Source organism: Zootoca vivipara, chromosome 9 (genome assembly GCF_965207765.1).
Source record: "Zootoca vivipara chromosome 9, rZooViv2.hap1.1, whole genome shotgun sequence".
Classification (NCBI taxonomy): Eukaryota; Metazoa; Chordata; class Lepidosauria; order Squamata; family Lacertidae; genus Zootoca; species Zootoca vivipara.
In genome coordinates this window covers 15,928,437-15,950,155 of record NC_142592.1, presented here as the reverse complement: position 1 = coordinate 15,950,155, position 21,719 = coordinate 15,928,437, and the positions used below count along the sequence as shown (strand labels likewise).

Here is a 21,719-nt window from a genome sequence, read left to right as displayed (position 1 = left end):
TCTCCGAGGGCAAGGCTGAGGGCGTAGGAGCGCGCGCCTGCGCTTCGGTCACATGACAGAGCGGGCGGAGCGTACAGGCACGTCCGCGTGAGCATGCGCAAAAGGGCTCTGCGTCGGGGGACGTCGCACAAGGTCGCTTCCGTGCCAGAGAGAGACTTTTAAGACGTACATCTCTATATGCCCATAAGACCAAGCCAGGATGCGCATGCGCGGAGCAAGGATTTCAAACGAGAAGCGCTTGGGCTTAGTCGCTCCGAGCGGCTATTGGTTGGTTTCCCCCGCTGATCTCCCTATTTCTCCAAGAGGGCGGGGCGTGTTGCCCGATAGGCTCGTGCTCGGAAGGAGGGTCAATGGAAGGACCCTCGGAAGGAGGGTCAAACGTGCGCGCAGTTTAAACTCAGGGTAATTTTTAAATTCAGGGTACAGTAATTTTTCAAGGCGGAACTCAGTTCCGGTTCCCATCAGGTGGGCGCCATTGCCATTATAAAAGAACGAGGGAGGCGTTCATGGTGAGTTCTGGCACCTCTTTTTCTAGGAAAATAGCACTGTATATATTTATACATATTTTATATTTATACATATGCATATACTGTATGTATATATATATATATATATATATATATATATATATATATATATATATATATATATATATATATATATGTTGGGATATCTAGGGCTTGGTTACCAGATGTCCCCGTTTCCACAAATCAGTCCCCATTCAAAATCCATGGAAGTTGAAAAGTGTCCCCAGATTTATTGAAAAAAGTCTGGTAACCTTATTCTAGGGTAAATTCTAGGTAGGTTTAAAACAAAAAATCCCACCAAAAATACGGAGATGGCGCTACCTTTTCATAGCAGTGGTAGACCGCTGAGGTAGTTTTGAGAAGTACCTTTGAATATGTTGAAGCGCTGCACAAATTCCTAATTTCTGTTGCTCTCCCTCAGGTTGTTCACACATATTTGGTTCTTCGCTCTCTTTTTGCCTCCAGCACGGTCCCTTCAAAGGACCATTGCATTACTTAACTTGTTGCTTTTATAGGCTACCTTTCTGCCAAGGCGCCCAAGGTGGTTTGTGATTGCAAAATACTAAAGTAATCATGTAAAATGAAATAAAAGTTGGCTGTGCAAGAGGTCCAGCTGGAGCAGGCCTAGAGGTTGCTTTTTCTGCCAACTCCACTCTCTTCTTCCTTCCCACAGGGATCGATGGCTGCTAAGGAAACGTTGCCCTGGACAGAAAGAAGGCTGGCCCCTCCATACACAAACTACCATCACTGCCTCGGTTTAAAGCATACTGCACCTCTTGTACCTCATGGCTTGCAATACACTTAATTTTCTGCATGTGAAGGTGCCGTGTGGGTTGGCAATAAGGTGAACATGGTTTATGGTGACCTGATAGCCAGTTGGCCCACTGAATATTGATCCATCATAATAAAGTGGTTGAACTTACGAGATCTATACTTGTTAAAATCCAAGTTTAGTATAAGGAGCTCACACTAAATTTCATTTCATGATTAGCCTTTCCACCCCACCCCAATCTTGTCATCAGTTTAGTAATCAAGTGCTTTACTGGAATATAGCCTAAGATTACGATCGAAACTACAGCTATTTGGGAATAAGTCCCACTGGACTCAGCAAGATGCTTCCAGTAAAAACTTCAGATGATTGCATTTGCCATCCCATTCAATCTCCTGTGTTATATGTGCACACATGTACAGGTATCTCACACTTATTTCCTTAGAATCATAGAATTGTAGAGTTGGAAGGGATCATAAGAGTCATCTAGTGCAATGCAGGAAACTTTTGCCCAACATGGGGCTCAAACTCACAGCCCTGAGATTAAGTGTCTCATGCTCTACCAACTGAGCTATCCTCCAATCCCAGCTTTACATGGATAACATACATACATACATACATACATACATACATACATACGTAAGCAGGAGAGTGAGAAACTTTGCCCTCCTAGGGCTGTCTGTTGTGTTCAAAACTCCCATTATCTAGACACATATTGTGACAGGGAATTTCATTAGCGCAAGCAGTTTCTGAGCTCTGGGTGCAGTACTGCACCTGAGATTTCAGATTAAAACTGCAGAATAGAAGGAAAGGGGGACCTTTTTCTGCCTCCCCACTTCCAGCTACTCACTGAGGACTGGAGAAGAGACCTTAAGAATATTAGTAGGGTGGGCAGGGGAAGGACTAGACCATGTGAAAATGAACACAATATTTTAGCTGCAGTTAATTCATTTTCAGCTTTGTATTCTTGTTATAAAAAAAAAAAAGCATGCCTAGACATTCCGTTGTTGCGCCCGAAACTTAGGTTTAAGGTGCCATTTAGCTCCTAGCTTTCATATCTCAGTTTCTAAACACTGGCTGTCTTAAGATCTTGCAGGAGCCTCCTTGCAACCTCCTCAGAGCCTTGTAAGCAAGGCAGGGGGTTAAAAAACTTTCCACATTGCATGGCAAGGACTGTTTAGCACCGGCTTCAGGCAGGTAGAGCTGTTGCAGTAGTTCTGGCTTTGCAAGATTTTGCTTACACGTGATAGCCAGGAGCATAACCCCTGTAAGAGGAGAACTACCTGTTTGTAGACACCTGTCTACCCAGCAAATGAATGAATAATTACCATCCTGTACTGAACTAAAAAGGGCATCTTCCCAACTATTTTGTAGCCAGCAACCACAGAAGTATTTTCCTAGCTGCTTTCCGCTCTATTTAAAAAAAGGTAGCCTAGCAGTTAGTGGATTGTATTTGTATTGCTGCACAATGTGCTTGCCAGCATGTTTGGCGAGGCCAAAGGAAATTTAGATTCAGGTGCACGGAAAAGATCTGTCATCGACTGTAACGAAGCACTGAGTTGGGCATCAAGGCCCTGCACCCCCTGGAACACATGGACACAGTATTTTAAGTTAATGGGCTGAAGAAAGCCACACCTTTTATTGGTTACAGAATGTATTGGCTTTTGGCATTGGACCTGAACCGACTATATCTGACCCCTGCCCACCATGCAGGAAGTCTTACAAGGGTTAACCACCTGCAGGGGGAGTCCTGTTGATGTACATCAACTCGGAGCTCCCCCAGGGTCACCGGAAAGGTCGTGCCATGGCCTTAGCCACCACTCAGGCTTCAGACAGGAACCACACTCCCTGGAATCCTTTAACAGAATACCCTTAAAGGGGAGGGGTAGGTGATGGCCACAACCTTCCCTCCCGTGAACCAAGCTTTTCCAATGCCTAACCACCAAACCTTACAAAGTTGTGACGATTTGCTATGAGGTAGGGGGAAACCCAAGTGGCCGGTGCCAATCTGACCAGTGGAAAAATTCCCACCAGGCCCCTTCAACAGGCGACCAACCAAAGTCCGTAGCAACGTCAATGTGAGATCCGTGGAAGCTGGGAGCAGAAGAAAGAGCTCTCGGCTGCTTAAATGCGGCAAACCACGGCCGGATTGGCTGGCTGCGATTGTGACACACGCCGGGACTCCCTGTGACACGGGGAGGTTTAGACACGCCTCCCACTGAGGGCGGGAAGCGCGAGGCCTGTGCGCAACCCTGCCCCTCTCTGAAGAGGAGCGACTCTTATCGTTTAAACTTCATTGACCTTTAATTTTGAAGCATGATGCATCACGTTCTGTTAAATGTCACTTCCTAACTTGCCAGAATCAACATCACCTTGACCCGTGTTTTTGGCAGAAAGTCAAGATAGCTAGAAACAGTGCCTTCCCGTTCAGAATGGAAGCAGTACTTCTAGTAATGAACAGATGCTCAGAGGGGAAATGAAATAAACAGATAACAGTAGCTGTCACCATTATGAACTGGTGAGCCTCGTTTGGGCATCTTGCCAAGCAAGTGCTGCCAGTAGAATTGATGCCTCATAGGCATATGTTAAGATGCTTTCAAATCCAAGTATACCAGCTCATCGTTGAGGCCATCATAGTTCAGTTCTCAAATTCACAGGAGCCCTGCCCATGGCAGTGCTTTTAGAATCTGATATCTAGGTGCAATCCTTGACTACACTTAATGGGAATGTTAATGATCGGTTTCATTGGGATTACAATACTAATGTAAGATGACAGCTCATTTGTTTTCTTAAAGTGGTCTGGCTGAGCCAATCAGGTTGCAGATAATCTTATTATACTAGTCAGACCTCAGATTACTTTTGATGAGCTTTTGGAGCTATCATGTGTCATATTTTCCTGCAGGCTGGATACCGCTTGTGTTTCAGCTGGATAAGGTCAGATCTTAATTTAACCACCAACTGTGTACTTAATTTTAGAAATGCCACATGACGTAGCCTATACTTGCATGTTTGAAATTCAGGGCCCAATGAAACAATGACAAGATTTTGAAAAGGTGAGAAGCTCCCTTTGTCTATAGATTGTCAATTAATGTTATAGCGGTACTGTATCTTAAAACTAGGAATAAATCCAACTATAGAGTGTGATTAATTATCTTGCTTTGAATAATCCAAGCCTGCATGCTTATTGTCCTTTTCTTCACAGTTGCTTAATATTAATAAAACTAGGGCTGCTAGGATGTGTGTGAGCATCAAATATCTTTATGGAAAAACACTACTCTTGGAGAACAAAAATATTTAAATATCATAGAAACTACTGACTTTGGAGTGCTTAGCTTTTAGCTGAATCATAACTTGAGAATGCACAAGGGAATTACGCTGCTTATTTCTTTGTTTAAAAAGCTTGCAACGAAACAGCAGCTTTTCTATCAGCTTTCTGTGAGTAGGGCTATCAGCGTGGGTTGCCCTAAGGCACTTTGTACCACTTTGTAAACTGCTTTGCAAACTTTCTGATGGAAAGCAATATATAAATACTTCAAATAAATAAATAAATAAATAAAAAGATAGACATGACATAGTGTTGACAGCCAATTACCCTGTTTCTCATATTTTAAGACATACCCATAAAATAAGCCATAGCAGGATTTTTAAGTATTCAAGGAATATAAGCCATACCCCGAAAATAAGACATAGTGATAGGCGCAGCAGCAATGCCGGCCACGGCAGGAGGAGGAGGAGGAGGGAAAAAATAAGACATCCCTTGAAAATAAGCCATAGTGTTTTTTTTTTGAGGAAAAAATAAATATAAGACGTGTCTTATAATATGAGAAACACGGTATATTCTGGTGACGTGATTCAATGGGAGCCCCCAAAAAAGCTAGGGGGTGGTCAGAAGAGATGATTCATCTGAATATTCTCCTTCCCCCATTCTCTGTATGAAAATTCATATCTGTGTATGAAAAAAACACAGTTTTAATGTGACAGAGAATGAGACACAAAGCAAGAGTCTGGGCTCTGCAAGCATCTTAGGGTGCTGGCTGTCTCCCTGAAGATCTGATGTGTAAGCAGTGAGCTTTGTCTGTCTGTTGGAATGTTTCAGCTGTGCTTTCAACCTGAATATCTGTAAATAAATGCAAATATTACAAAGCACCAATAAGCTTCCATTGACTTCCTTCCAAAGGAAACTGCCAGTGCTATGCCACTGGAACTTAGAATGCAGAACTTTAAAAATATGCTTTTATTTATGAATTGTTAACACAATCCATTATGAAACCAATTCAGATCATTTTACCAGTATATCACCAAAAAGATAAAATTGAATATAACATTAACATAACACCGTCTCTCACCCTGCTGTGTTTCCTTGAATGTCTAGCACTTTGTCGCAGGTGAGCTTAACCTAATGTGTCTAATTCATGGGATTTTTGAATGTGATCTCTTTTCTCATTGCTTATCTTAACAGGTCTTTCTACAATTGCCCATGTGTGAAGGGAGGATCTCTCAATTGTTTTCTGTCTCTCATATATTGAATGAAGCAATACCAGATTTCAGCAAAATCATCAGTCTGTGTGTCTATTCTGCGCTTACATCTGTATTGCTAGCCTTTTGTAGCCAAAAGTGTAGTGTCAAGTTATTAGCAGTTTTCCAGTTTGGGGCCACCACCTAGCAAACAGCCACCAATAAGAAAGCCATCAAGTCCTTTTACAAGAAATTGTGATGATTTTCCACATACAGAGTTAGAAGAGCTAGCTTAGAATCTCGCATAATCACTTTAGAATAAAGAACCAAGAAAATTGTCAATTCATAATTTGGGCTTGTTGGATAATTTTGTGCAAATCTTGAACATGAATGCTGAACAGGGAAGCTTTGTCTCTTACTAGAGAGCCACAGTTGATCAGTTTGGTTGCATAAAATCATTCATTTGGGTGGCCTGATATTTTGCGATGCCATATGAGTGTTAGTTAAATGTGGAGGTACACTCTAGTGATGAGTGGAAAGTGAAGCCTAAGACTACTTTGGCATAGGAGCTAGTCATTCTTTAACTTTGTTTTTTCCCTACTACTGTCTAGAGTTATGACACTACAGTGGTGCCTCTACTTACGAATTTAATGTGTTCCGAACACACATTTGTAAGTCGAAAAAAATTGTAAGTCGAATCCCTTAGGAATGCATTGGGAGAAAAAATTTGTAAGTCGAAGCAACCCTATCTAAAAATTCGTAAGTAGAAAAAATCCTATCTAAACCGCATCCAAGATGGCGGACGGAGCTCCATTTGTAAGTAGAAAAATTCGTAAGTGGAGTTATTTGTAAGTAGAGGTACCACTGTATATTTTATGATATACCTCTGCTTAACCATTAACCCACTGTGTTTAAACAATTAGAGTGCTTTTCAACACAAGTCATGCAAGATATGACCTCTCGTTTATTTTTGTGGCTTGAGAACAGCTCATAAACCCATGCCAAGAAGATGGAAGGAAATGAGGGCACTGATGAAGATCACCTCACTGGTTATGCAGTTCAGGTTAGCATCCAGGAGTCCCTAGAAAGTGCAAGGAGCCAGCAAACGTCTTCCCCTGATCATGAAGCAAGGTATGTCAGCAATCTTGCAGCCCAGGTCTGAATGTCTGGCGCCTGAACGTCAAAATCTCACCCCCATATGTCTCCTAATTGGTTTGAACCTCTGTCTGTTGGGTACAATCACTAGTTATTCTGGAAGAGTAAGCTGTAGGATCCTATGGAGTTGTTTATAATTTAAATTTATGGCCTGTTTTCAATGGTTTGGTATGGATACTAATAAACCTAAAAGAATATGCAATCTATTGAAGAGTGATAGCATCCAGTCATTTCTTACAAAGGCAATCCTTATTTGGTCCAACCGCATCTGGCAGGTCTTACAACACTTTTGAAATAGGCGCTGAGAATGCCTCTGCAATCCATTGCCCAGAGATAGCATTAAGAGGGCACCTTTGGTTGGTCTTTGGGATTGCAGTGGGACATATGGGAGGACTAGGAAACATGCTGAGCCCAAGTGCTGAGAAAATAGCAACTCCTTTGCATGCTTCTGTTCTTTAGTGTTGCTCAACATAGATGTACCTCTAACCAGAACCACTGGTACAATGATTTAGGCTGGGGAAATAGCAGGTATATGCAATGAGATAGCAGCAAAGACTCCCAAAGCTTGAGATATTATTTATACCTTGTCTATCATTCCCCCCCCCCAATAGGTTTCTACCAGTCAGCGATCAAAACAGGAAACTTGTAGCTGCTATAAGAGAAGGTACAAGTACTAAACAACATCACTGTTAAGATGGTTGTACTAACATCAGCTACGCAACGGTGGTGCAGTTGGGCAATTGTAGACTCTGAACTTAATACTGTAGTCTAATGGGAGGGAACTCCTTCAATGGTTTTTGTATTATTTCAAAATGTGGTAAAGCCACGCTGCATCTGGGCACCCTCCTACTTACTGAGTGGAGCTGTAGACTTCTACCCCCAAAACAGCATCACTGTATTTTTTGCCAATTAACCCTGACCAAATTACTTAGCTTAAAGAAGTTGATGACCGTTGCTCTTCATGGAGATAGCCTTTGGGTTTATTTCACACTGGATGATTATTTTTCTTTTCTTTTTCTTTTTTTAATAGTCTTTATTGAGGTTAAAAATACAAAACATAAGAACTAATAATGATAAGATATCACAAAGAGAATAATACAAATATTCCAAATAAATAAACTAAAATATTAATCTAAAATTATACATAAATCAATATTATTATCTCCAATATCTCTTCTGAATCAACTATGTTTCATAAACCAATATATGCATCCTTCATTTATAAACCGACTTCCACTTGTCTTCTTTCCGGACTAAAAGCCTCAAACCTTTTTGCACTGCTTCACTTAGTTTCCAATCTATAATCTGTGCGAAATGTTAGAAGAAAATCCAAGTTTTTATCATGGGGCACTGCTTTTTCAGATATTCGCCAAATTTTTCCCAGTTTTGAACAAATTTTTTATTATTTCCCCCTCTGAGTGCGTTTGTTAATTTTGCTAATTCCACATAATTTAATAGTTTTTCTTGCCATTCTCCGATTTTTGGGATTTCTTCTTTTTTCCAATATTTTGCAAGTAAAATTCTTGCTACTGCTGTTGTGTATAGAATAACTTTCTCATCCTGTTTCTTTACCTCTTCCCCCACCATTCCTAATAGAAATAGATGATTATTTTTCTTTCGAGGTCGAGTATTTGAGCTTCAAGACTATGTGAAATACAAATATGCTTTGGATGAGGCTGATGAGAGAGGTTGGTTTCCTTTACATGAAGCTGCTGCTCAGCCAGTTCAGCAGATACTTGAAGTAATCTTGGATGGTAAGTTGGCACAGGTTAGCAGAGATGGAAAATATTGTTGTGGAGGTGAAATAGATGTGTGTGTAATTAACAAAAAGAATTGACTGTGTTTCTATATTCAAAACATGGGGTTTTGCACACTCTCCAGCGGGAGAGAGCTCCCAGAAGGGTTTAAAACACTCCGAGAGTTAACCACCAGCATAGTGTGGAATATATGTTGTCAAACCCTTTTGCATATCCCATTTCGTCTGCCTTAAAATGTTTGCCTCGTCTTTCTATGCCTCTAGCAAGGAACACACCACACACTTTTAAATAAGTTTAAGATGCTTTACTTACTAAATTCAAAGGTCTGGTTCATGCATTATTCCATGATGCATCAGGGAGAACACAGGTAGATGCTGTATTTTATGATGTTCTGTGGTGTTCTATCATGTTGTTGTTGTTGTTATTGCTTGTAAGCCACTTTGGGATTCATTTGAATGAAAAGTGGCATAGAAATAAGTCAGATCAGATTTTGCAAAGTTGCCTATGGGAAGCTCACAAGCAGGATGTGAGAGCAAAAGCTGTCTCCCCATGTTGTTCCCCAGCAACTGGCATTTGGAAGAATGTGGCCTTTAATTCTAGAGATAGCATATATAGTCATCAATGATTAGCAGCCATTGATAGCCAATGCATATTCATCCACAGTTCTGGATTTATTCTCTCTAGCTCCCTTCCCTTCATGCAGTGTTCTGCTACTCAGGCAAGATCTCATCCAGACGTTGTACAGAGGAGCCTGCTTGGATTAAGATGAAAGCATGTATTAAATAAATGCACGTTCTCATAAGACACAAACCAATAAACAAGCTATTGTTTAATTTTTAAAATATATGTGCATTTTTGCAAATATGGCATTGATACACTGACAGTTTTTTTTAAAAAAATTAAATCTAGTGTCTTATAAAGCAATGTGGGAATATAAAACATGCGATGGAGAGACACCGTTGACGTTGGCAGCCAAATCTCGCCATGCAGGAAATGTCAGGACACTGTTGGAAAAGGGGGTCTGGCCCAATACCACTAACCGGAAAGGAGAGACTCCTCTTCTGATTGGTAATTTGCTTTATTAATGGCTTGCAGTGTTTGGGCTTGCTGCTAGTTCATGTAGAATCAAAGGCTGATCACACCCTGGAAACTGGACATGCAGCTGGAGAATCGCCCCCTCTCCCTTCCCTGCTCAATGAACACACAATATGAACACTAAAAACCAATTACAAGAAATGCTACCGATAAAAACCTAAAAACAAAAACATATCATCTATACAGAAAAAAGACAGGTCTTGCAGAGGACTTTATACCCTTCAAATTAACATCAAAAAGCCCAGGTAAGAAGCAGCAGAAAGCTGCTGTTTCTAAGGATGTGCATTCCTGCCCCGTATCCCATATCCTGTCTCAGAAGTGGTACAGAAAGAAAGAGGAAGCCCTACTCTGCCAATATTAATTTTGAATATATTTGATGAATGGATTGGGGGAAGGGTTAGAGTAGGCTTCCTCAAACTTGGCCCTCCAGATGTTTTTGGCCAACAACTCCCACGATCCCTAAGCTAGCAGGACCAGTGGACAAGGATGATGGAAATTGTAGTCTCAAAACATCTGGAGGGCTGAGTTTGAGGAAGCCTGGGTTAGAGGGAACTTTTGCAAATATGGGTGAATAGTGGGCATGCTTTTTGGAACTATTGCATGTGCATATGTTTCGTTGGCCAGAAAGTTGTTGTTGTTGCTGCTGCAGCCACCTTTGGAATACTGCTCCCAACAGGTTGGTTGGGATCAGATTTTGCCCTCTGACCAAAAGTGATTTCCTGCCTCTGCTATACTCACTGACGTTAGAATAAGTCTCATTGAACTTAGCGGGGTTGCAAGGAGTGCAGAATAAGCACAATATCTAAAATGTTTCATCTCTTCTTTTTGTCTGTTTCAATTTGTAAGCAATAAAACAGGGCTCGTATGAAATGGCTTCCATTCTGATTGAATTCAATTGTACCGTCAACCAGCCATGTGTAAAACGTTGGTCAGCAATGCACGAAGCGGCGAAACAGGGTCGCAATGACATCATTGCGCTGCTGCTGAAGAATGGTGGCAACGTGCAACTAAGAGATGGATTTGGAGTAACTCCTTTAGGCGTAGCTGCTGAATACGGCCACTGTGATGTGCTGGAGCATCTCATTCATAAAGGTGCGCTTGTATACTTCAACAGGTAGCAGTTTATGCTGCAGCAAGGCTCTCCGTTTCCGAGCACAACTCAAAGCCCTAAACAGCCTTGGCCCTATATACCTGAAGGAGCGTATCCAGCCCCATCATTCAGACTTCTGGAGGTTCCCTCACTGCGAGAAGTGAAACTATAAGGAACCAGGCAGAGGGCCTTCTCGGCAGTGGTGCCTGCCCTGTGGAATGCCCTCCCATCAGATGTCAAGGAGATTAGTAACTTTATAACCTTTAGGAGACATCTGAAGGCAGCCCTTTATAGGGAAGCCTTTTAATGTGTAATGTTTTGTTATGTTTATATATGTTGGAAGCCACCAAGAATGGCTGGGGCAACAGAGTCAGATGGGTGGGGTACTATTGTTATCATCATCATCATCATCTCCTTCAATGCCTTTAGGGGCTCCTTTCAGGCCACATCTGTCCAGGAAACAGAAACCTAGGATGGTATCTATGTCATGATTAACTTGCGTTCATTGATTTCAATGGGTCTGACTTGGGCTGCCCCTAGTATCACTATACCTCAAATGAACCCTAATATAAGAAGATTCCTTCTGGATCAGGCCAGCAGCCCATCTAGTTCAGCATCTGGTTCTCACAGTGGCCAACCAGTTGCCCATGGAAAGTCCACCTAGCCAGGATCTCGTGAGTGCATAGCCCGAATCTATTCAAGTCCACTTCTGTGCTTACCCAGCCTAAACTCCGTTTAGGAACATAGGAACTTAGGTGAGTCAGACTGTCATTCCATTTAGTCAGGAAAAAACCTAGTTTGGTGTAATGAGATAGAGTGTTGGACAGACTGGGAAGACCTGGGTTCAATTGAACATCTTTGTCTTTGGGCATGTCAGTGAATTTCCCTCACAGGGTTGTGGCTGAGTTTAAAATGGTATACAGTAATCTATTTATCTATAATGCTTTGACTTTCTTCAAGTAAGAGCAGTGTACAAAAATAATTGGAAAAACCCAGCCGTAGATATCTCCTCTTTGTACCACATTAACTGTTCATAAAATGTCAAGGCGGTGGAGAGAGAGAGAAAAGTAATAGTGCTTTGACAATTTGTGGCATTGAGATTAAGATGTGGCATTGCACAGGTATTTAAATATTCTGCTGGATAAGTAAGTACAAGTTCATATAAGCACACAACCTCATTTCTTTGGTTTTGCTCTCTATACCCGAATCCTCATTATACTGTACCCGGGAGCAGTGGACTCTTTCAAGTACCGGTATTTGGTATTGAAGAACTGCCCCCAACCAACTGTTCCTCGTTTAATTTCGATTTGTAGCCTTTCTCATCTGAAAAGACTCCTTGGGGTATTTTAAAAGCAGGCAAGTTATAAAATCTATATCGTCCTCCTCTGCCCTCAACCTTTAGCTCAGCCCCTAAATTACACCTCAAATTAAAGCTGATTACATTGCTTCTGGTGAAGTTTTAGGGCTGGTCCTGCCAATCCTCAAGCCTATAAAAAGCTCTTCATGCCTAGAATGAACCAGTATGCTGTAGTGGTTAGAATGATGGACTAGGACCTGGGAGACCAGGATTCAAATCTTCTCTGAGCCGTGAAGCTCACTGGGTAACCTTGACCATATGACTGTCTCAGCTTACTTCCTTCTCAGCATCATTGTGAGGATAAAAGGGGGAGGGGAGAACCTTACATGCCACTATGAACTCTCTGTAGTAAAGGTGGTATATAAATAAAAATGCAATTTAAAAATGCAATTTTAATGCAGCTCTTAGGGCAAAATGAAAATATAACCCAAACATTGTTGATGAACCATTTCATATTCTCTGAATAAACCTAGTAGCATGACAATTTCTCCCTTAATGAAATATTAGATACTGTTCTTTTTGCAACTGTCTGGTTTTAACCTGGGCTGGCTTGCATGTTTTCCTTCTTGACTCCCAGTGCTGTTGAGTTTAAATTCAACTTCAGTCCTAATAACTGCTGTAATTGTAAATCATCTAGACACATGTAGTGAAATAGTAAACTAGAAGACACAAATGAGCAATTGCCAAGTTTGATATGACAATTCTATCACAGAGCACCTTGATAATGAACATTTATTTTTGTTTCAATTACTTATGGATGATTTTTGTGCCTGCAACAGAGAATCACAACAATATTTTTATTTTCCTGGCACACCACAAAGGCATTTAAGTTTTTAGCTTATATAAAATTGGAAGAGTTGCACTCATTCCATTCCAAGTATACTGATAACAATTACAAATAAATCAGTCTCTGAGATAAAAAAATTCCTTCAGTAGCACCTTAAAGACCAACTAAGTTTATATTTTGGTATGAGCTTTCGTGTGCATGCACACGAAAGCTCATACCAAAATACAAACTTAGTTGGTCTTTAAGGTGCTACTGAAGGAATTTTTTTATTTTGCTTCGACTCAGACCAACACGGCTACCCACCTGTAACTAGTCTCTGAGATGTAAGGGTCAGCATAGAAGTGGTGGTCCAATCCTGCAAAAAAAAATGTGCTCACCCTTAGAACGCAAGTGATTGTCACTTAAAAGAAGAACATATCTCTTTAAGCTCCTCAAATGTTCTATTCTACTCTTAGGCCGTTATGGAATTCAGAAATTAATAAACAGGAGAAGAAATTGCTGCCCTTTTAAATGCGAGCATTTACTTAATATTGTTTTGAATTAAATGGTTGTTTTGTCTTCCTCCGCTAGGTGGCGATGTTTACGCTACAGCTGATGATGGCTCATCAATATTGTTTGAAGCAGCGGGAGGTGGAAATCCAGACTGCATAACTTTGCTGTTGGAATATGGGGGAGACGGTAATTTGCCTAATAAGGCAGGGCAGCTCCCTATACACAGAGCAGCGTACGAGGGGCATTATTTGTGAGTATTCTTCCTTTAGCTCTCCTGGCTCACATATATTTGTGTGAAAGAGAATAGAAATGTTTTAGTTTTGTATTTTAGTTGTACTTCAGTACGTAGGTGCCGCTATCAATGTACATGACATCGTAGCAATATAATATTAGCCAAAGAAGGTGACAGGGTCCTGCCCAAATGAGCTTCAAGTCTGAGGCTGCACCCCAATGCACATTTACCTGGGAAATAAGCCCCACTGAACACAGGGCTTCTATTTTAAGAAAACTACTGTATTCTTAAACCCTACGCCAAAGGATAAATGGACATAAATCTGACATCAGGAATCACAAGACAGAGAAACCAGTAGGAGAACACTTCAATCTCCCAGGAAATTCTATACAAGATCTCAAAGTAGCTGTTTTATTACAGAAAAATTTCAGAAACAGACTGGAAAGAGAAGTTGCTGAATTGCAACTCATTACCAAGCTTAAAACCACGGAGAGACCTGGTCTGAATAAGGACACTGGATTCTTATCTCATTATACATGATCAAGCTTTCTTTAGCACCTCAGCCCTTGCTTTTTCCTGCAAGACCAATTGCAGTCGTTAACAGTCATCAACAGGTTTACCACTCCTATCAGCCAATCACCCATTCCCACCACCCTTCTGAGTAATACCCCTCCCCACCCTCTGACTATACATAAGGGTCTGGTGACTTCTGTTTCAGTGTATCTGAAGAAGTGTGCATGCACACGAAAGCTCATACCTAGGACAAACTTAGTTGGTCTCTAAGGTGCTACTGGAAGGATTTTTTTTATTTAGTTTTGAATGCGTCAGACCAACACGGCTACCTACCTGTAACTAGTACTGTATTCTAGGTAAACATGCATAGAAACAAGACTTTCTTCAGCTGGAGCTCAGTTCTGGCATCTCTCAGGTGGGCACCATTGCCATTCTAAGAGAACAAAAATAGCTCTGCATAGAACTCACTGAGAATCACTTGCTTTTCTTTAATAAAATGTATTTCCTGGACCTGGCCAGTCTTAAGTTGGTTACAGTGCACTCCTATTGTATTTTATTCCCACCGCTTTGCAAAATAGTCTTAGTCTGAGCGACGCTGTGCTAACTTTCTCAAGGCCACCACCAGTTACAAGTAGATACAGTACATAACAAGACGTGAACTTGGTGTGCCTGAGCGCTTTTGAGAATTATTGTGCTCTCCTTACAAATTTACCTCTCCCCCCCCTTTAAAAAAAAACCAAATTTGCTAGAGGAGCCTTGGTCACAAGGTACCCAACCTTGCATACCCTCCAACATTTCTCCAGTGAAAATAGGGACACCCTAAGGAAAAGCTGGACACTCTGGGATCAAACCAGAAACCGGGACGGCTTCTGTAAATCCAGGACTGTCCCTGGAAAATAGGGGCACTTGGAGGGTCTGACCTTGTACTAATAAAGCATGTAGAACTTCACAGTGCTGTTGGAAAGGTGTGGGCATGCACTGGTATTGTTATCTACACAGAGTTTCCAAATGCAGTAAAGGTCCCTTTTCAGACCAGAGTATTCTTTTTTCCAACACAACAACAGTGAACCTCTGCCACAGTGAAGATTATGTAGGCTGGACACCCATTTCATAGATTAAGTGAAAACCAACAATTTGTGTGTGTGTGGTAGACCACTGAGTCCGACCCAGTCTTGTTCTGTTTGCTCCAGGTAGCAGCAGAAGTCCAAACCTCAGATAAATGCATTTCCCTACTTTGAGACTTTTTCAAGTGGAAATGCTAGAACTGAACTTTACAGACCTCAGTGAGCTACAGATCCTCCCATAAAGAATCCAGCATTAAGCTGTATAATTATAACTTCAACACTGATAGTGGGGTTTAGTTCTCAGAATGCATTATAAAGCCCACAGCTGAAAAAGTAGCAAAATAATATTGTCGTTCCAGCACTGAAACAAGGGTGGCTTTCCTGATGGCAGAAAAAGTGTGGCAGCCTGTTGTGTGCTTCCCCGTTAAATTCATTTTCTCTCCTTAGGGCCCTGAAATTTCTAATTCCTGTGACATCCCAAACTGCAATCCAGAAAAGCGGCCAGAGTCCCATCCACTCGGCAGCAGATGGCCAAAATCCACAGTGCTTGGAACTCCTCATCGAAAATGGTTTTGATGTCAATGCCGTCCTGACAGAGCACATTTCTAAAAGTTACGACGACGAAAGGAAAACGGGCCTTTACTTTGCCGTTTCCAACAATGACATTCTGTCCACCGAAGTATTATTGCAAGCTGGCGCCGACCCAAATAAAGACCCTCTCAACTGCCTCCTCGTGGCAGTCAGAGCTGGCAACCATGAAATCGTCAGGTTGCTTCTTTTGTACGGAGCAAACGTCAACTGCTACTTTAACCTTGTGAATGATACCCATTTCCCCAGCGCTATTCAGTACGCCTTCAATGACGAGGTAATGCTAAGGCTGCTGCTGAATCACGGATACCTTGTGGATCTGTGTTTTGACTGCATGCATGGGGACATCTTTGGAAATTCTTTCGTATGGTCAACTCCGGAGGAAGAGGTGTTGCCAGGATGGACATCTTGTGTCATTAAAGATAACCCAGTAAGCACATTCCAGTATTTTCCATTCTGTTCTGTGCTACTCCTAACCAACATTTTAAGTCTAGGATTTTATATTGGCTACTGTTACAGTTAAGATCGTAAGCATTTCACTATTAAAGTGGTGCCTCGACTTACGAAGGCGATCCGTTCGGCGGCGCTCTTTGTAAGTCGAAGTCTTCGGTTGTCGAAGAGTCCGTTTTGCGCATGCACGAAGCACGATTTTGCACTTCTGCGCATGCGCGCGGCGAAAAGACTTCTGGGTTTGCCGACTTCGGAAGTCGAGGCATTCGGATGTCGAGGTACCACTGTACTAGAGTGCCTGCTTCCAACTGAAAATGGAGCAGAAGGGATAGATTTTTATGAATAATCACCCCTTCCTCTATTTTTAGCCATGATAACAAAGTCCAAGTATAGAGTGTGGCTGATGCTGCTAGCTAAGGGCTATTGTAAGAAGGAAATGTTGGCACGTGTTTTGTGTTCTTTCCTCAGCTGATAAGGATGCTTAGGGATGCGTGCATAACACTGGCCCATTGGTCTAGCTTTCTAAAATCACTTAGGCCAGAGTACATAAATTCAAGCCAGCTGATTTAGTGCCACTGACTTCATAGGAACCTGATCTTATCACCTATTGGTAAAAGGAATACTCCATTAACAATGACCGCTCCCCAAATCAAATGGGGGGCGCCTTTTGCATGGTCACGCACAGCCCCCCGGATCCCAGTGCGGCTCCTGGTAGTACGGGCTGGCTTCACCCTCCATGGGCTGGATACCTGGAGGTCTCCGCCTACCTCAGCCAATCGCCCAATCACGCCTGGGGAGGCGTTGCCAGGGGATCAGCCAGGTAGGGGGAGGGACTGCCCTGCCCACACAACAGAAGGTGAATCTTACCTGCGAAGAGTCAGTTGGCTCCAGAGCTTCTCCCACCCTGCCCTCCCTCGGTTAGGCCTTCTTTCGTAGTTTAACCTCTTCTCCACAGGTACGCGGGCGCTGCTACATCAAGGTCGCTGTTGAAGGGCCAGAAAGGAATGTTCCTGCGTTGGCAGGTTTTGCCTTTCCCGTAGCAAAACGTCACAACTTTGGCGGTTTCAGGCCTTGGGCAGAATCCTTTAGTCCTAAATGGGGGGGCGTGAAGCGGTGACCCCCCCTTGCAGCAGTGATCCCAGGGTTCGCCGTTAAAGGGGTCTTGGGGGGAGGCATTGGCCATACGCCAAGAGGTTGTCATTGCTCTCCCCTCCAACGGCGGCGAAACGGGGGACGGGCTCTCTGCTTGAACATATGTTCTCCAGAGCCAGCCCAATCCCCACACATTCTGGATAACCCTGATGTCTCCCAGATCCCCAGCTGGGGACTGGGAAGGATAAACGCCCAATGCCTACACCTGAAACATAATAAAGTTGTGGCCAATTTCAATCCCATAGCACGTCCATGAGTCCATGGGGGGACTCTGCCTTTCCACGCAAATGATATACATTCAATTGGTCCATGGTGCTAGGAAGAACTTTTTCTGGTACATCACCAATATTAAATGCAATGCCTTGTGGGCAACAAAACTATCGCAGACACAAAAAAGCTCAAATGAAAAATTAAGGTGGTACCAGTGGAAGCCGGAAGAGACCACTGATAACTCCAGCACTTGGTATCCTAGTTGCCTCTTGGCTACTAGGTGCAAAGAGGTCTGTCCTGTGTTTGGCTGACCTCATGTTAGCTCCTAGATTAAGGGAAAGATCTATGAACAAGTGATAGATCTGTTTACCTCTGCCATCTTTTCTGGTCATAAGAAATCAGCATCACTACAACAGGGCCGTGCAGCTAAAGAAAATCTTGTGAATCAGTATGAAAGGCAATACTAGTTTAACAGCTTTGTGGATTGGGTTGCTCACAGGGCAAACACAAACAGATGTCAAATAATGTATCTGTTTTCATTTCAGAATGTAGCATCCCAATATCTCTTAAAGACATGCAGAATAGTAGAAGTTAAAGATGGCATTTTTTATCTTTTAAGACTTCTCTGTGTATCTGAAGAAGTGTGCATGCACACAGAAGCTCATACCCAGAACAAACTTAGTTGGTCTCTAAGGTGCTACTGGATATTTCTTTATATTATTATATTTATTTCGACTGCTTCAGACCAACACGGCTACCTACCTGAATCTAGAATTCTCTTCAATCTCTTAAAGCAAAGTGCCGTAGTTCTTGGATTATTGCATTGTATTTTATCATGATATATTTGTGAATTCTGCACAATTTTATTGCAAGGACATATACCTTGGGAGATTAAAAAAAATAACACTGGATATATTTCCTTTCAGTTCTGTGACTTTATCACGGTTCCTTGGATGAAACATTTAGCAGGACCCATCGTTCGTATTTTGATAGATTACATGGATTATGTTCCCCTTTGCGCAAAACTTAAGTTTGTCCTGGAGACCCAGAAAGAATGGGCAGAGATCCAGCAGATATTAGGTAAATGTGCAGTCCTGGCTTGGAAATATGCACGTTGTTGAATTCTGCAAATAATAGCTGGACCACATTTTTTTGTAGATCCAAAAGTGTGCATCTCGGGCACTTGAATACGTTCTGCCAGTAGCCCCATTTATTTCCGATGGATTATATATATGTATCCCCTGATTTTAAGCATTTTTACTTAGAATAAAGAGGATTTACTTCCATATAAATGTGTTAAGAATCAGGAGAATAGCGGGGGAAAGTCTAGTAGTACTCTGCCCAAGAAAAATATATATATATATAAGAACCCAGATGGAGGAAAGAGTCTTGGGATGTGTGGGATTGTCAGAGTGGATGTAGCATGGGAGAAAGCTTGCTTTGTAACCCCTGATATGGAAAAGAAAAGAAATATTATGGGTTGCCTTCATCATAGTGCTAAGGTATGCATTCCATCAGTGCTGGGCATACCTGCCAAGTTGCTGTCGGAGAAATAAGGGACCGGGCCGGAAGTATCAGACTGGAAGTAGCGCTGCCGCCATTTTGGAACTAGGCGGAGCATGCTCAGAAGTGACTTTTGATGCTGCTTTGCCCAGTTCCAAAATGGCCGCCGCGCCAGAAGTCGCACTGCAGCCATTTTGGAACTGGGCAGAGCAGCATCAAAAGTCGCTTCTGAGCGTGCTCCGCCCAGTTCCAAAATGGCCGCCGCACCAGAATAAAGCAGGAAAAAACAAAAAAAATCTGTTTTTTTCAGCTAGGAACAGCTGGAAAAACAGGGATTTCCTGGGGAATACGGGAGACTTGGCAGCTATGGTGGGGTTCCTCCTTGCACAACAGAATGATCTCCACCTGTGATTTCCCTAAAACCTTGAGCAGATTTGGGACAGTAAAGGGCACATGAGGGGGGTGAGTGGGGTGGGAATCCCAGTGCACTAGTGGTAATCCGTATATGAATGTGGTTTAATTTGAATATTGCCCTTTAGAAACTCTATTGGTAAAGGCAGCGAGTGAGCCCCAAGGAAAGCTTCCTTCCTTCCTAGTGGTGCAGTGATAAAACTGCTGGCATGTTTGCAAAGCTAAGCAGGGTCCAGTGTGGTTTCAGATCGGATGGGAGACTGCATGTTGATATATACCTGCATTGCAGAGGGTTGAACTAGGTGACCCCCCCCCTTTCCGGCTCTATGCTTCACCTGACCTGCATAATCATTAGTTTTTATAGCATCATGCATGAATGGGCAAGGTATTAAACAGAGTCGCTAAGCCATATGCCACAAGCCATTATGTCACAGCAGCACATAATGTATTCTAAGAAATGGGTATTGGTGGCAAAAACAGCAGTATTTATTGATTTTATTTATTTAGAGAATTTGTACCCCACTCTTCAGCCAAAAAAAAAAAAAGGCTCCGAGAGTGGTTTGCATTACAATCAGTTAAAACAAGACGGTCCCTGCCTGCATTGCTCATCATCTTAAAGAAAAGCAACACAGAAGGAGAAAGGGACAGGGAGGGCAGAGGGAAAATATACTGTACATATTGTTAAATAGACATATTTTTTAGGTTGTGTTGGCATCGTATTTGCTATGTGCTATGCTAGTTGTTGCTATGCTAGTTGGGACCCAGGTGGCACTGTGGTTAAACCACTGAGCCTAGGGCTTGCTGATCAGAAGGTCGGCGGTTCGAATCCCTGTGACGGGGTGAGCTCCCGTTGCTCGGTCCCAGCTCCTGCCAACCTAGCAGTTCGAAAGCATGTCAGAATGCAAGTAGATAAATAGGAACCGCTATAGCGGGAAGGTAAATGGTGTTTCCATGTGCTGCTCTGGTTTGCCAGAAGCGGCTTTGTCATGCTGGCCACATGACCTGGAAGCTATACGCCGGCTCCCTCGGCCAATAATGCGAGATGAGCGCGCAACCCCAGAGTCGGTCACAACTGGACCTAATGGTCAGGGGTCCCTTTACCTTTACCTATGCTAGTTGTTTGTAGTGTTGGGCCATACAGGGACCTGATCCCCCCCCTCCCCATGCCTCTTAGGTAGTCACTAAGTTAATGGGACATATTTTCCATTGCATTTCCCTCTTTTGTTTCATTTTTGTCTTCCAGAGAACCCTCGCCCGCTAAAGCATTTGTGCCGCCTGAAAATACGTAAATGTATGGGATTGGAGGGGACACAGAAGCCGCGGACAATGAACAGGCTTCCTGTACCGCCAGTTCTTAAAGCCTATATCCTCTACAAAGAGTACGATCTTTATGGAAGGGACCTACATTTGCCGTGATTTGCAGAATCCAGACACTAACACATTTACTTGAATTGGAAGTTAAATTCGGAGTAACCATAAGGGTGCCAGAACGGTGAACTATGGCTTTGGATCCAGAAGTGACCTTCTGCTTTTCCATACCTTCATCTTGCATGTTGTGTGAGGCAAGTGAAACTAAATTCAGATATGTTCTTCATAAACATGAGAGCTGCTGTCACGTGTTAATCCAGGCATCCCCAAATTTCGGCCCTCCAGATGTTTTGGACTACAATTCCCATCATCCCTGACCACTGGTCCTCTTAGCTAGGGATCATGGGAGTTGTAGGCCAAAACATCTAGAGGGCCGCGGTTTGGGGGTGCCTGTGTTAATCCCTTCATTGTGTGAACTCTTGCACAAACTCCACAAACTTAGTTTCACTCGTGGTTCCTTGGCACCAACATTCCTTCCCTCCCCCTCTCTCCCCCCCTTCCAGTATATCTACGAAGCCGTATAATTTTGTGCTCTTCCTGTGATACAAATAACTGCCTCTCTCAATACATATGGCAATTAAGTTCTGTATATTTTCACATGTACATCCTACAATGCAGTTATATTTTCTTTCCTTTTAAAAAAATAAAAAATTGAGCCTGATCTTTGGACTCCACTCTGGCTCTAAGCATTAATACATCTAACCCAAACCAGAAATACTGTAAAACACAAAAGAAAGCACCAAC

At 42.5% G+C, this 21,719-nt stretch overlaps 1 protein-coding gene across 6 annotated transcripts; it reads left to right on the top strand.

Annotated features, from left to right (window-relative positions):
• The first annotated feature begins 209 nt into the window (after positions 1–209).
• Positions 210–21,666, top strand: ASB15 (ankyrin repeat and SOCS box containing 15). 6 transcript variants are annotated; one of them, XM_088651826.1, is made up of 12 exons: positions 210–402; positions 1,201–1,371; positions 4,273–4,349; positions 6,739–6,882; positions 7,518–7,570; positions 8,529–8,660; positions 9,573–9,731; positions 10,605–10,850; positions 13,563–13,734; positions 15,741–16,311; positions 18,620–18,773; positions 20,851–21,666. In XM_088651826.1, exons 4-12 carry the CDS (start codon positions 6,761–6,763, stop codon positions 21,021–21,023), a joined length of 1,782 nt encoding a protein of 593 aa, XP_088507952.1. In that variant the 5' UTR covers positions 210–402; positions 1,201–1,371; positions 4,273–4,349; positions 6,739–6,760; the 3' UTR covers positions 21,024–21,666. The 6 variants fall into 6 exon arrangements, with proteins under 6 accessions (XP_088507952.1, XP_088507955.1, XP_060135546.1 ...); XM_060279563.2 differs by having other exon boundaries at positions 317–509; XM_088651829.1 differs by lacking the exon at positions 18,620–18,773 and having other exon boundaries at positions 20,851–21,648.
• The last annotated feature ends 53 nt before the right edge of the window (positions 21,667–21,719 follow it).